This window comes from Dama dama, chromosome 28, assembly GCF_033118175.1.
Source record: "Dama dama isolate Ldn47 chromosome 28, ASM3311817v1, whole genome shotgun sequence".
Classification (NCBI taxonomy): Eukaryota; Metazoa; Chordata; class Mammalia; order Artiodactyla; family Cervidae; genus Dama; species Dama dama.
Genome location: NC_083708.1, coordinates 50793080 through 50807674, shown reverse-complemented (window position 1 = coordinate 50807674; position 14595 = coordinate 50793080). Strand labels below are relative to the sequence as shown.

Sequence of the window (14595 nt, the reverse complement as noted above, 5' to 3'; positions counted from 1 at the left end):
GTTGGTATTTGCCTTACATATTGAGGTGCCCCTATTCTTGTGTGCATATGGATTTATAATTGTTGTATATTCTTCTTGGATTGAACCCTTTATTATTATGTAGTGTCCTTCTTTGTCTCTTCTAACAGTCTTTGTTTTAAAGTCTATTTTGGCTGATATGAGCATTGCTACTCCAGCTTTCTTATCACCCATCCAGTCTATGTCTTTTGGTTGGTGTATTTAATCCATTTACAGTTAAGGTAATTATCAATATGTATGATCCTATTATCATTTTGTTTATTGTTTGTGGTTTATTTTTTGTAGACCTTTTCCTTCTCTTGTCAAGTTTACTGACTATAGAGAAGTTCCTTTAGTGTTTGTTGTAAAACCGATTTAGTGGTGCTGCATTCTCTTAGTTTTTGCTTGTTTGGAAAGCTTTTGAAAAGGGTCCCTATCAAATTTTTGTTTGGAAAGGGTCCCTATCAAATCTGATTGAAGGTCTTGCTGGATAGAGAATTCTTGGTTGTAGGTTCTTCCCTTTCATCACTTGGAATATATTATTCCATTACCTTCCGGCTTATAGAGTTTCTGTTGAGAAATTGGCTGATAATCTTACAGGATTTCCCTTGTATGTTATTTGTCTTTTTTTTTCCCTTGTTGTTGCTTTTAATATTTTATCTTTGTCTCTAATTTTTGTCACTTTGATTACTATGTGCCTTGGGGTGCTCCTCCTTGGGTTTATCCTGCCTGGGACTCTTTGTGCTGGATTTGGTTAACTCTTTCCTTTCCTTTGTTTGGGAAATAAAAGCAATTTATTATTATTTTTTAAGTACAGTTGATTTACAGTGCTGTGTTACTTCCACTTGTAGAGCAGAGTCATTCAGATAGATATATATATATACACCCACAAGCGGAAATCAAAATTGCTGGGAAGAATATCATCAACCTCAGGTGCAGATGATACCACTCTTAACAGCAGAAAGTGAAGAGGAACTAAAGAGCCTCTTGATGAGGGTGAAAAGCTGGCTTAAAATTCATCATTCAAAAAATGAAGATTATGGCATCGAGTCCCATCACTTCATGGCAAATAGATGGGGAAAAAGTGGAAACAGTGACAGATTCTTTTCTTGGGCCCCAAAATCACTGTGGACAGTGACTATATCCATGAAATTGAAAGATGCTTGCTCCTTGAAAGAAAAGCTATGACAAACCTAGACAGTGTATTAAAAGCAGAGATATCACTTTGCCAACAGAGGTCCATCTAGTCAAGACTTTGGTTTTTCCAGTCGTCATGTATGGATGTGAGAGTTGGACCATAAAGAAGGCTGAGCACTGAATAATTGATGGGTTCAAACTGTGGTGTTGGAGAAGACTCTTGAGAGTCCCTTAGACAGCAAGGAGGTCAAACTAGTCAATCCTAAAGGAAACCAATCCTGAATATTCATTGAAAGTACTGATGCTGAAGCTGAGGCGCCAATACGTTGGCCCCTTGATGTGAAGAGCCAACTCACTGGAAAAGACCCTGATGTGGGGAAAGATTGAGGGCAAGAGGAGAAGAGGGTGACAGAGGATGAGATGGTTGGATCTTTGCGACACCATGAATTACAGCACGCCAGGCCTCCCTGTCCATCACCAACTCCCGTTTACTCAAACTCATGCCCATCAAGTCAGTGATGCCATCCAGCCATCTCATCCTCTGTCATCCCCTTCTCCTCCTGCCGGCAATCCCTCCCAGCATCAGGGTCTTTTCCAATGAGTCAACTTTTTGCATGAGGTGGCCAAAGTATTGGAGTTTCAGCTTCAGCGTCAGTCCCTTCAATGAACACCCAGGACTGATCTCCTTCAGGATGGACTGGTTGGATCTCCTTGCAGTCCAAGGGACTCTCAAGAGTCTTCTCCAACACCACAGTTCAAAAGCATCAATTTTTCAGCACTCAGCTTTCCTCACAGTCCAACTCTCACATCCATACATGACCACTGGAAAAACCATAGCCTTGACCAGATGGACATTTGTTGGCAAAGTAATGTCTCTGCTTTTTTAATATGCTATCTAGGTTGGTCGTAACTTTCTTTCCAAGGAGTAAGCATCTTTAATTTCATGGCTGCAGTCACCATCTGCAGTGATTTTGGAGCCCCAAAAAATAAAGTCTGACACTGTTTCCACTGTCTCCCCATCTATTTCCTATGAGGCGATGGGACCAGATGCCATGATCTTAGTTTTCTGAATGTTGAGCTTTTTAAAAATTGCCTTGTGTTAGAAGACTGAACCAAAGGACAGCTCAAGTCCTCGTATTTGCCCTCACAAATACCTGGGACTTAAATGGGGCAGGCCTCAGGGCACTTTTCCTGTGGTTCCTCCAGTCCTATGTGTTTGTCACTGTCTATGGGAGACATCCTTGGTTGCAAGGGCTCTTGCTTTTGATGCTTGGCAGTATGTATTTTTTGAGCCAAATGTGTATTAAAGCTGGTTAACAGGCACTTTTTTTGTTCTTTCAATTTTCTGTTTCAAAATAATTTCAAACTTAGAGAAAAGTTGCAAGAATAAGAATAGTAAAGAACACCCATATGATTTGCTCATTTCTTAGCAAATTACTTCATTTGCTTTATCATATGTTCTCTGCCTCCATCTCTAGATATCTATCTCTCTATAAATATCTAGTAGGAGAATAGCTATTTAGGCAGAGAGGGAGAGACACACATGTGTGCTTTCCTTCTGAGCCATTTGAGGGTAAATTGTATACATCATGACTCTTTTTTTTTTAAGTCTCTAAAAAAACTCCTCATAACTGTTCTTTTCCACAGATATCTTTAGTAAAAGGCAAAAGACATATATGATTTGAAGAGAAACTAGAGTATTATCAAGCACAAATTTTTTGCTAAAGGTGAAAATAAGAGCATTTGTCAATCTTTCAACTTCATCAAGTTTTAAATGAACAATGGAAGAATATGTGTTATTACCATACCTGCTAAGCTGAATATTCTATTTAAAATCTGTCAGGTCTTTTTTTTTTTTTTCTGACAGTATATGAACCTGGGACCTCATCAGTTTTGATTCAATTGAAATATATTTCTCAGAGGAAAAAATAGCCTATGTGTCATATCTAAGTCTGTAGTCAGCTGTAATGGTTAATGTACAACCTCCCTTGAAAACTGTTTTACAAGCAAAATGTTGACACAGTTTTAATTATATCACTCGAGTGAGCACTGTTGTAATGTTTAATATTCCTCCATTGTAACATTTTCATTGTTCTGGTGGAGCAACGTACTCTGATCTTATGTCCCTAGTTTCTGCTGCTTTCGGATAAGATTGTTGCCTTTTTGAACAGAAATCTTTGATTTCATCTCAAAGAGGAGAATAAAGCTGAAAAATTCTGTGCATTTATTTATTAATGCGAACTTTCCTCTATGTCAGTTATCATTCTGGTGTAGTATGTCACTATTTAGAGCTTACATGACCCATATTAAATAAGTGAGCTTCTGTGTAGTCGAACACGGCAAATCTGAACACCTGTTCGCTTGCATGAGGGAAACTTTCCACATTTTTCATCCGAAGAAACTGTGTATAATATTTAAGGGTATCTTGCTAGTGTTAACAGTTTATTGAAATTTAAGGCATTATAAAATAACATGAATTAGTGTATCTGAACACAACATATGTAACAGTCAGCACAGCTTCCCTCCGAGGCCGTGTATTAGAAGATGGTGAGCATCCTTGATCCTCTGTTAGAAGGAAAACTTCTCTGTGCATCGTCACTCATTCCATTAACACCTGCTCTGCTCCCCACTCCTTGTTTCCCAAGCAGCCTTCTAACATGCCAGGTTCGTTGGTGGAGCTTCAGGAAGGCCAGGTGGTCGCTGACTTGCTCTGATGCCCTTCCTCTGTTCCTTTCTGACTTTGCAGGAGTGTGGAATTTGCGCTGCCTGTCGGTCACTGAGGGGAGATGGGTGCCCTGGCTTATCTCAGTAGGATGACAGGACTGGCAAGGATACAGACACTTGTGCCTTCACAGCAGGGAGCCTGCAAAAGGCCGGTCTCAGTTTTCTCCATCAACAAAGCAGTTTGCAACCAAGCTTTAGAAAAAGAGAGTAATTATAGCTGCCCCGGGCCAAGGGGGTAGAGTCAGACTGTGGGCAAAAATGCGGCTTCTTGCTTACTCAGCTTTGGCTGATGCGTTCTGTGATGAGAACATCCTCCAGTGAAAAAGAATACTTGTGAACCAGGAGAGAGGAAGAGTTACTGCTTTCAACAGGGCTTTATCTTTTGTTAGTGTTGGTTAAAAATACTCGATCACTCATCTGATGAGAACTGCTTTGTAAAGGTCATTTTAATACACATACTTGCAAGATATAAAGGCAGTTTTATGGAAGAGCGCATTGATGTGTATTCTTGGATTTGGGATAACTTCCTAATTCATATATTTTCCAGAGAATCTGTGAATATAAAATTTCTTATTGCTTTGGCATTGCTTTGGGGGTCACGTTGGGCAGTACACGTACTGTGGACATATATAAGCAGAGATAGAGTTCAAAACAGCAGCTTCTTTCAGAGGATCAGCAATTTTATATTTTAAAACAGCAGCTTCTATCTCCGTGTGTTTGAGCAACAGTAAAGGAATCTGGATCACAGCCTGAGGGCTTATCGTGTTAGGAATGTGACGTCCGTTCATATATTTCACATATTTGTGAAATACATCTACATAGGTTGCATACTTTAATTGAATCAGAAAACTTTGCATAATTTAAAATTATATACTTTTATATTTAGTATTACGTATTCTATTCATAGAATAGCAATCAGTGGGGATACACTGAGAAAACTAAAAGGAGGGGACTATTTTCCATATATTTTTGAGCCAGGTTTAGTCAACAGGGGATAACCTAGAATTTAAATATATATTCCCATTAAAAAGTGAGACAGAAGTTCAATACTCAGAGGAGCCCATTCCTCTAAAGACTTGTTCTTTACTTACAAACTCTATAATTGGCACCATTAAATCGTGGTTTTTATGCAAAAATAATCTATAAATGAGAGTCATTGAAAAACATTTTCACCTATCTAAAGCAAAGCATGCATTTTTTAAAAAACAGACTTTTTTCCTCTAATTTAGACAACACAGAAGTTGGGTTTGGTTTTGACTGCCTGGATTCTATCTTAAAATCATTTTTGATGGATGAATAATGATCATATGATATAATAGAACATATTTATAATTTGAAAATGGCATTTCTGGTTCCAGCTTTTCCATTAATCAGGTGTATGTCTTAGAGTATGTCAAATAACTTGTCCGGATTTTATTTCTCTTTATAAGATTTAGAAGTTTGAACCAAACATACTCAGAAGTTTCTTCTTGCCCTGATATTTTACAATTTATTTGAGGGATTAGCATATTGCAGTGTGCATTGCATTGCTAATAATTTCAAATAGAGCTGGCCAGACCAATCATGGAGGGAGTAAAACAAGGACCATATATAAATAAGCCCAGTGCAATGCATGCTGCCTTGTGAAGTTTTGAGAGCTTTTAAGGACTTTATAGGAAAGCCACAAAGATGAGATAATGAAATAGGAAATTAAAGCCTGTGATAGATAGATCAGTCATGTCTGACTCTCTGCGACCCCATAGACTATAGCCTTCCAGGCTCCTCTGTCCTTGGGGATTCTCCAGGCAAGAATACTGGAGTGGGTTGCTTATGCCCTCCTCCAGGGCATCTTCCCAACCCAGGGATCCAACCCAGGTCTCCCACATTGCAGGAGGATTCTTTACCATCTGAGCCACTGGGGAAGCCTACAGATAGACAGATATGGATATATACAGAATCTGATGTCATTGGTTCAAAAGAAATGTGAGAAATAGCCTAACAATAGTTATAAAGAATTTTCCATTATGCACCAAATATGTGTTGTGTACTATGTGCTAGACATTGTTTTTATCGAGAAACTGAGAGATATGTTGACACAGGAATAAGCAGTAGCAAATGCTCCTTTGAGGAAGAAACAGTTGTCCATCAGGGCAAGATGAAATGGATTGGGTTAGGCAAGGTGCTTGGGAGATCACCTGTGGTCTTTGGACATGGCAGTCCCTGTGTTTCAGATGGTTTAGGAAACACCTCGCCTAATGCCCTGTTTCCTAAGTACTCTTTGATCTGTCCTCCCAGCCTGAATCCTTGTGTTCTTTTCCACTGTTGCTATCTTTGCAACCTAAGCAAGTGAGAGATAAAACTTTCACTATATGCTCCACCCCCCACCAATTAAAATATTCTAGAAATTAGGGTGATGGGAATGTTGGTGTGTCAGAGTACTAAGATAGAATAGGATTTTCGCCTTCCCTAAGTTATGCTTTCTAGGTGTAGTATCACCAAAAGCCAAAAGTTCCTTAAGTAAACATTTGCAAATATAAGCACCCAAATACACTACAGAGCTGCCTGTGGCCCTTGTGTTTCATGATGCCCAGTGGTGAATCGGCCTTCTGTGTATACTGTAGTTTCTAGTGGGGTGGCTTAGTCCTAAGTCATGTCTGATGCTGCAACCCCATGGACTGTAGCCTGCCAAGATCCTCTGTCCATGGGATTTCCCAGGCAAGAATACTGCAGTGGGTTACAATTTCCTTCTCCAGGGTATCTTCCCGACCCAGGGATCAAACCCAGGTCTCCTGTGTTGCAGGCTGGTTTTTTACTGACTGAGCCACCAGGGAAGCCCTAGTATAGTTTCTATTCTAAACCTTAAATGGGCTTCAGGATTGCGTGGACCACCTTGCCCTTCATTCAACGTGGCAATGAATAGTGCTTCAGTGAGGTTCATGGTATAGAAGTGATTTTAAGGTAGCCCACTGGTTTGGATTTTCTTTGCCATTTCTTCCATTATCTGGATAAGTAAGAGTTATCCACGGTTTCAATGATTTTTCTCTTTTATATTGTCACCAAAGGAAAAACTGAGTACGATGACACTTTTACTTTCGTTTATGTATTATTGCAAAAGCAAAACTGCAGAGTGTTTCTATGGCCTCCTTTATGCCATCAGAATCAGGCACTGATTTATAGAGCCAAGGTCTGAAAGTATGCTGTCTTACCCATAGTAAGATCTTCCCATATCTTACTATAAAGGAAACACATTGTCTTACCCGTAGTATTAGCTACACATGCCCTATATCTTTATTAAAGCATCCTACTTCAGTTTCAGTTGATTTTAAGCCTTTTAAAATTTGAAACAGCAGACTTAGTTTACTCTAATTCAGCAGCAGTTTACAGTCTCACGGATGGGAATCTGTCTAAAACCTTTCCTGCTCAAAATGTGGTTCATGGACTAGCAGCCTACACATCACGTGGGAGATGGTTAGAAACATGGACTTGCAATCCTTCTCTTCCTCCTACTGAATCAGAATCTGTATTCTGACCAGGTAATTTATGCACATGTTAGGTTTGAGAAGCACTGGATTTAAATCTATCATTAATACTCTATCTAGGTGAGATTGGTTTGAATTCGGCAGAACTGTAAGTTATATTTACCTTTGATCTGGAGAAAAGATAAACCCAACAGATATGAATGACTGTGTAGTCTGAAAATATTTATAAATAATAAATGTGTGAAAATTATATGAAAAATGTGAGAAGTTAGACATATTGGCAGTAAGTAAGAAAAAGAGCCCAGAAAATGCAGACTAAATGTGTGTGCACAAAGTTTTCTGTAATACATAATATTTGGGGAAATTGAGCATGGACCCTCTCATGATATTTGTGAGGTAAGGGGTGATAAATAGGCAGAAAACCAGAAATGAATCAGTGATATATCGCAGTGGTCACTGCTCTACTGCCCATTTGTTTCCTTAGAAATTTTCTTAAAAGCAGAGCCTGGCTGTGGCTTATGTTCCTTTCACACAGTAAGTGACAGTGTTCACTAGAAAGATCAAGGGAGATTGGACAGTGTTAGGAGATGGGCTGGAAGATTGATTAGGGCATGGGAAGAACTGATTTATGAGGAAGGAGGAAAGTAATTAAATGGGCAGCACTGTGCTATAAAAAGAGGCTATAGAGACATGAGCATTTATTTGGTAATTCTCCAGAGCTGTTTTCCTGTAATATCCATGTGCAAGATGCAAAACATTAGGCTTTAAGGATTCTGAGAAGTTTGTTACAAAACAAAGCAATACCAGCTGGAATGGCTCAAATGAGGAGCAATATGAAGGATCAGGTTTCAGAAAATTTTACCTGATATAGGAGTGACCTTCAGTGGGATGACTTTATCTCTGAAAACTTTTGAAAGCTCTGTGGGACAAAGAATGGGAAATCATTTATTAAGTTGTAGAATTATCTCCCCAGGGAAATAATTGGAACCCATTTCTTGAAACTTCTAAAATTAGGGTGGAGGAAAACCAGGATGTTGCCTGTGGGAAAACTCTGCACTTCTGGCAGAGACCTGGTGATTCATGAGTGACCTGTTTCTACTGCACTGTCTTTGATTATTATTGTCTTACTGTACACAGGTAATTTTTTTCATCAGGCTAGTATCTTATTTAAATTAAAAGAAAATACTAGTTTCTGGAAAAATAGCTCAAAAGTGTCACTCATCTGCCCTCTGTGGTGTCTGCCTGTGTGGCATCTGTAGGCTGACTGGCAGCCAATAACATTCTTTTTTCCATTTCTCGTCACTCATTATTCATTAAGAGATGCAGTTTAGCATATATTGGAAGCAGATTCACTGGCTACATTCTCTTCATCTGGAAAACTAAAAAGACATGCCCGCAATATGCCTTGCCTTTTGGGGCCGTTTGTCAAATGGATACAAGTCAGAAATTATCTAATGCTTCAGAGAGTTTAGCAATCCCTTTCACCAGGATGAAAACCCGGCTTATGTTTGTCAAGCAGTAATGGTCTGAGGCCATGACATTTCCTTCTGTCTCTGTAGGCGTTTTTTCTCTAGTGCAGTGAATCAGCTGAAAAAGGAAGCCCAGAACCCCAGTTCCATTGGTCAGAAAGCGAGTAAAACAGTAAAATTATTCAGTATTCTATTTATTTTTTTTATGCTAATTCCTTCAGGTCCACATTTATATCGCTTAGGAGATCTAGTTTAATATCGGTACTATTAAGAATAAAGGGCTTCCCTTGTGCCTCAGCTGGTAAAGAATCTGCCTGCAATGCGGAAGACTTGGGTTTCTATCAAATATGTTGACTGGAATTATTAGATATACTTCTTTGTACTGGTGTTTGGCAAACTTTGCCAAACTTAAATATTAAGTCACATTAATTAACTTACTTTAAGTGCTCCATATCATGAATTGACTTTTTATTGCTATTGTTTTCTAAACTATGATTCAATTTTGTTGTTTATGACTTAATGCGCCTGCTTTAGTTTAAAGAAATTCTATTTTTCTGTAGCCAAAAGTTTTTACTTTTTCCTTCTTGAAAAATTTCTAGACCTAAACAAAAAGGCTAGGATTAAATTCTGCTCTTGTGTCCATAATACAAAGATAATTTCCTCTATATCCTGTTTTTATGAAAATAGCTCTATCAAATTGCTGTCTCTTACAGTGCAAACAACAACTGTCTTCAAAATGAAAACTAATTGAGGAAAAATAAAATTGATAGATTGCAATCTTTCCTTTTCTTCTCTTGCTTCCTGACGGATACATCTACCAAAGGAGCAGGGGGAAAAAGTCCTTTTTCTTTTTAAATCATGCTACTAGTGTCATATTGATTTTCTCTCAAGTACACCCTCTGGTCTCAGATGCTCACATATTTTCTCACATTACTCGCACTGATTCAGCACCTTGACTCACTGGTTGACATATGTTGCTTACATTGATGACATGTTCACTGCTGACATTTCCTGGTGGGGGTGCGGGTGGGGGCATCAAGCCTCTGATGCCTAAAACCCAAGAGAACAGGTTGTTGCACCACCATCTTCTCATTTTTTTGGAAAGTAATTACTGTTCACCCCCAGTGACCCTTTTAAGTCTTTGTCAATTTTACTTAACAGTGTTCCCAATCTCTCCAACAGTGTTTTGAGTTCTTTGTGTCTCTGCTGATGCAGAAAGGGAAGAAAACGTCCCTCCACGGGGTATCACAATATTTGAGTGGTACACGGGTTGTAAGGAAAAGAAGGAAAGCATGAAGGGTCTGAGGGAACAGGCGGCCAGGCCGGCGCGCCCCCTGGCGGTGGCTCGCTCTTACCCCACTCTCCCCGCCTCCCTGCCTGTTTCAGCTGGCCGTGCGGTGGTTGGAGCACAGCTGCCACTACCAGTACCTGGATCAACTCCTGCAGTACGTCCGCTTCGGCCTCATGGACGTGGACACGCTGCACGCCGTTGCCCTGTCCCACCCCCTGGTCCAGGCCAGCGAGACGGCCACGGCGCTGGTCAACGAGGCCCTGGAGTACCACCAGAGCATCTACGCCCAGCCCGTGTGGCAGACCCGCAGGACCCGGCCGCGCTTCCAGTCGGACACGCTGTACATCATCGGCGGGAAGAAGCGCGAGGTCTGCAAAGTCAAGGAGCTCCGGTACTTCAACCCCGTGGACCAGGAGAGCGGCCTCCTCGCCGCCGTGGCCAACTGGAGCGAGCTGGAGCCCATGCCCGCGGGGCGGAGCCACCACTGCGTGGCGGTCATGGGCGACTTCCTCTTCGTGGCGGGCGGGGAAGGCGAGCACGCCAGCGGGCGGACGTGCGCCGTGAGGACCGCCTGTCGCTACGACCCCCGCAGTAACTCCTGGGCCGAGATCGCGCCCATGAAGAACTGCCGGGAGCATTTCGTGCTGGGAGCCATGGACGAGTACCTCTATGCCGTCGGGGGCAGAAACGAGCTGCGTCAGGTCCTGCCCACCGTGGAGCGGTACTGCCCCAAGAAGAACAAGTGGACGTTTGTCCAGTCCTTCGACCGTTCCCTGTCCTGCCACGCCGGATATGTGGCCGACGGTCTTCTGTGGATATCAGGTAGAACATGCTGCATGGGTGGGATTTATTGCAAAACACATTCATTCATAAATTGAGAAGTCAGGCTTTGGTAGTTGTGGCCACATGTGTCTGAACGATTCAGCCAAGGATGCCATTGTAGCTAATTCACATTGATTTACCGGGCACCTGTTTCTATAGAGAGCCGTGTAAGGGGAAGTAATTGGCCTTTCTGTGACTTTCTGAGTGATTAGTGGGGTAAAATTTCAGAAATGGAAATGAATGGCCCATTACATCTCTTTTCCTACCAAACCTTCTATTGTTCACATTGTCAGCTTTTCATATTCATGGATTGTACTGCTGTCCTTGTGGTCCTTTGCTTTTCCTTTCACCTTGGGCTGTCTGAGGAGGAGCCAGTCTATCGATGACGGCAGGTGAAGAAAAGCCCAGTTAATCCGTATGGATGGGTGTGGCGGTGGGAAGAGATGCAGATCAGAGCCACTGCTGTGCATTGAGGGAAGAGGTTTAAATTACTGGCTAAAATAACATTTCCCTTTTATCTGTGAATTATAGTATCTTCCTAATTATTTGGGGGTTCTGATTATTTTACTTCTTTTTGGAAGGTAATATAATGAATCCCATGCTCCTATCACCCAGCTTCAGCAGTAACCTGCTCAGGGCCAGTCTTGGCTCATTCACACCCACATGCCACTTCCAGCTTCTCATGCCTTTGCATTGCTACAGAAGGAACCTGTGAGGCATGTGTTATTAACATCACATTATCAACTTGTGTTTCCAATCCTGTTATTGAAAAAAACCTCATATGTACTCCTTTGAAAGCTTTGCCTATTAGGGAAGAAAGTTGCATCTCCTCTCAGTTGGAGGATACTCATTTTGTGACCCAAATGGAACTTATTAGGTTTCTGTATCAAGGACAAAGAGGAATAGTCAAATCAAATAAATGCTAAGAGTAACTTAGAGATGTTTGTACTTGGAAGAAACAATCACTTTTAAGTACACTAGTGAAGACTTCTCAGTTTCCTTCAGTAATCTTCTCTAGTTTAAAATCTGCTCCAACAAAATACTCCCTTGCATTTAAAGTAAATTCACTGAACTCTGCCCATTTTTCCTTCTGCTATCTTCAGTAACTAGGGAGACAGCTGTAGTCTTGGCGTCTCTGGGTAGTGCCTCACTTATTGGCAATTCACTGATTTTTATTGAATAAACCTGGCTCTTGTCTGGATTTAATTGCTCAATAATTAATGAATGAAGATTGAGGCCAAGGAAGAGGGTGAATGAGGATAAATTACTGGTCTTGTGTACCAGATCAACATTAGATATGAGTGCGTATGCTATTGTATGTCGATACAGATAAGACCTCATTTATCTGGTGACTTACTCCTTTTTCTTTAAGTATATATTTCAGCAGTTAAGGAAAAAAGCCACCAGGACTATATCCTGTTAGATTTGTTGAAGAAACCTTAAACTTGGCTACAGGAGAGTCATTGCTATTAGGAAGAACGGATCTGTACTTCACTTAGATAACAAAACAGTGGTGGATTTATAAAATCAGTGTACTTTATGTTGTCTTCCAACTTAACATTCCTTCCATTGACTCATTCAGTTTTCACCTATGGCTAAGGTATTGCATTCCTAAACTTTGCATTGCCTTTTCTAAATTTTGTGTAAACTTCTCATAATTTAATGATTATTCCTTATTTTTAATTTTGGATATAAAACTTTTTAAAAAATGCTGGAGTTTCCCTTACATAGTCTTAGAGGTATAACTACTTAACACTTTCTTGAGTGAGGCCTTAAGAAAGCAGAGAAGCTTGTCTTAGCCTAGATCTAGATCTCTCAACCAGGTATCTAGCTGACTTCTCTCTCCATGTGGGTCCGTATGTTTCCTTTTCCGTTTTATTAAATGTATCAGTTTATTTCAGTTCCTGCTGCTGTATCACTTTGTTTTTTCCCTATCGTGAAAGGAAATAATTTCCTGTGTTCTCCTTTTGCACTAATATATTCTGCCTGTGGTAACCACACTTAATGAAGACATCACCGTTTTCTCAGGCTTGCTTCTCCCTACTGTGTGCTTGAGATGAAAAGCTTACTTCGCTGTGTACGGTACAATACCTTTAATTGGAAAGAAGAGGAAATCACCAGTGACATTTCTAATACCTTCAGTCGTCTGCCTGTTTCCTCAGGCCCAGCTTATAATCAGTTGTGAATCTAACCATGGATAGGAAAGGGTTGCTAGGGGTCCTTTAAAAAAAAAAAAAGGTATATCTAGTTCACCCTGACTGTCTCTGATTTAGAAGTGTTACCCTGATTTCTTTTTGGAGTAGATAAAAATATTTCGGGCTATTCCTTATCCTTTACCAAATAATTTTTTCCAGTTTAACTGATGGTGGATTGGGTCACTGGCATCCTTCTGGTATTTTGTAAACTTTGCCTGAGGTGACGTGGATTTTAGGGGCTTATTTTTGTTCCATAGAACACAAAATGAATGCCTCCTTAGAGACTCAGTATTTCCCGTGTGCTCACTCTCTCCTCTCTCCCCTCTCCCTTTCACTGTCCGTTTTAGGGTCAGGAGGCCTGGAAACCTGCCCCTGGTTTTTAAAATGAGACAAGCAAAAAATAAAATGAGACAAGCAGAGATGAATTCAGAAAATCGGGCTGCGTAGATATGCCCATTAGCATGTGATTTAAGATGTTAGAGACAGATTTTACAGGCTCCTCTAGCGTATGACATCGTGACCCAGTTCACAAACGCGCACATCATTTCTACTTGAAATTCACAATCGTTAAGTATCCCGCTGTTGTACTTTTTAGAGGCATGCTCTCCATTGCAAGAGATTGTTTGTGAACTACTGAAAAGATCCTTTTTCAGAAAATGTGAGTGAAAGTGAATCCTGAACTCATCTTGCAGAATAACTTACTTTTCATTTTTGTCAAATGGCAGCAGGATAATGGGACGCCAACCACAAAATTAGCGCCTTAAAACTACAAAGACAAGACAGATGGTGCTGCATTTCCTCAAAAGTGGCACTTAGTGCTGTCTCCATTCTCTCAGCAAATGGTCTATCCTTATTAAGTCAGTGCGGGATCAGGGATACATAAGATTAAATCCGCAAACACACTTCCTGCCCTCTAGGAGTGGACAATCAAAGAGTTTTTTTTCAGCTATTTCATTTGTGAAAGAACATTTGCTAGGGCTTCTTTAACTCCCTAGAATATATGTTTATTTTCATCTTGATTAAATTTAGATGAAGTTTGCATTTGCCCCATTTAAAGTAACTTTTATTTATTCAAACCCAATAAAGGGACTTTAATTTTTCTGGTATGCATTATAATTAGAACAATATAAAATATAGTCAGCATTTTGAAAATGCCACAGCTATAGCTTTAATGTGCAAATATTACTGCATCTAAAGAAACTGTATAAGAAAAAAAAGAAGAAAAAAAGGAAAAAAAAAAAAAAAGAAACTGTATACAAAATACTGGGGATAAGCAGGGGACATGCCTGAGGCTGGTTGTGTGAACTGAGGTCTCAGACTGAGGGCTCACGCGCGTGTGAAACTTGCTCCGCTCTTTGCCAACCAGAAAACTGAGCGAGTTTCCTCCCTCCCTGAGTCTGGTTCGGGGCTAGTGCTGCAGCCGCGAAGACTCAAAGGCAGGTCCCACACTGGGCTCACAGGTTTTAAATGGATGATTACAGCGCCGTGTGACGCGTGTGTGA

At 40.5% G+C, this 14595-nt stretch overlaps 1 protein-coding gene and 1 pseudogene across 4 annotated transcripts in view; one reads left to right on the top strand and one right to left on the bottom strand.

Moving 5' to 3' along the window:
* KLHL32 (kelch like family member 32) overlaps positions 1–14595 on the top strand; it is a 215989-nt gene that overhangs the window by 170359 nt on the left and 31035 nt on the right. For 2 of the 4 annotated variants that reach the window (XM_061131890.1, XM_061131888.1), the window contains exon 7: positions 10172–10898. The exons of the other annotated variants lie outside the window; for them this stretch is intronic. In XM_061131890.1, coding sequence (XP_060987873.1) covers positions 10172–10898 — 727 coding nt within the window. The remainder of the gene's footprint in view (positions 1–10171; positions 10899–14595) is intronic. 4 annotated transcript variants of the gene reach the window in all.
* LOC133048339 (U5 spliceosomal RNA) lies at positions 2726–2835 on the bottom strand (annotated as a pseudogene).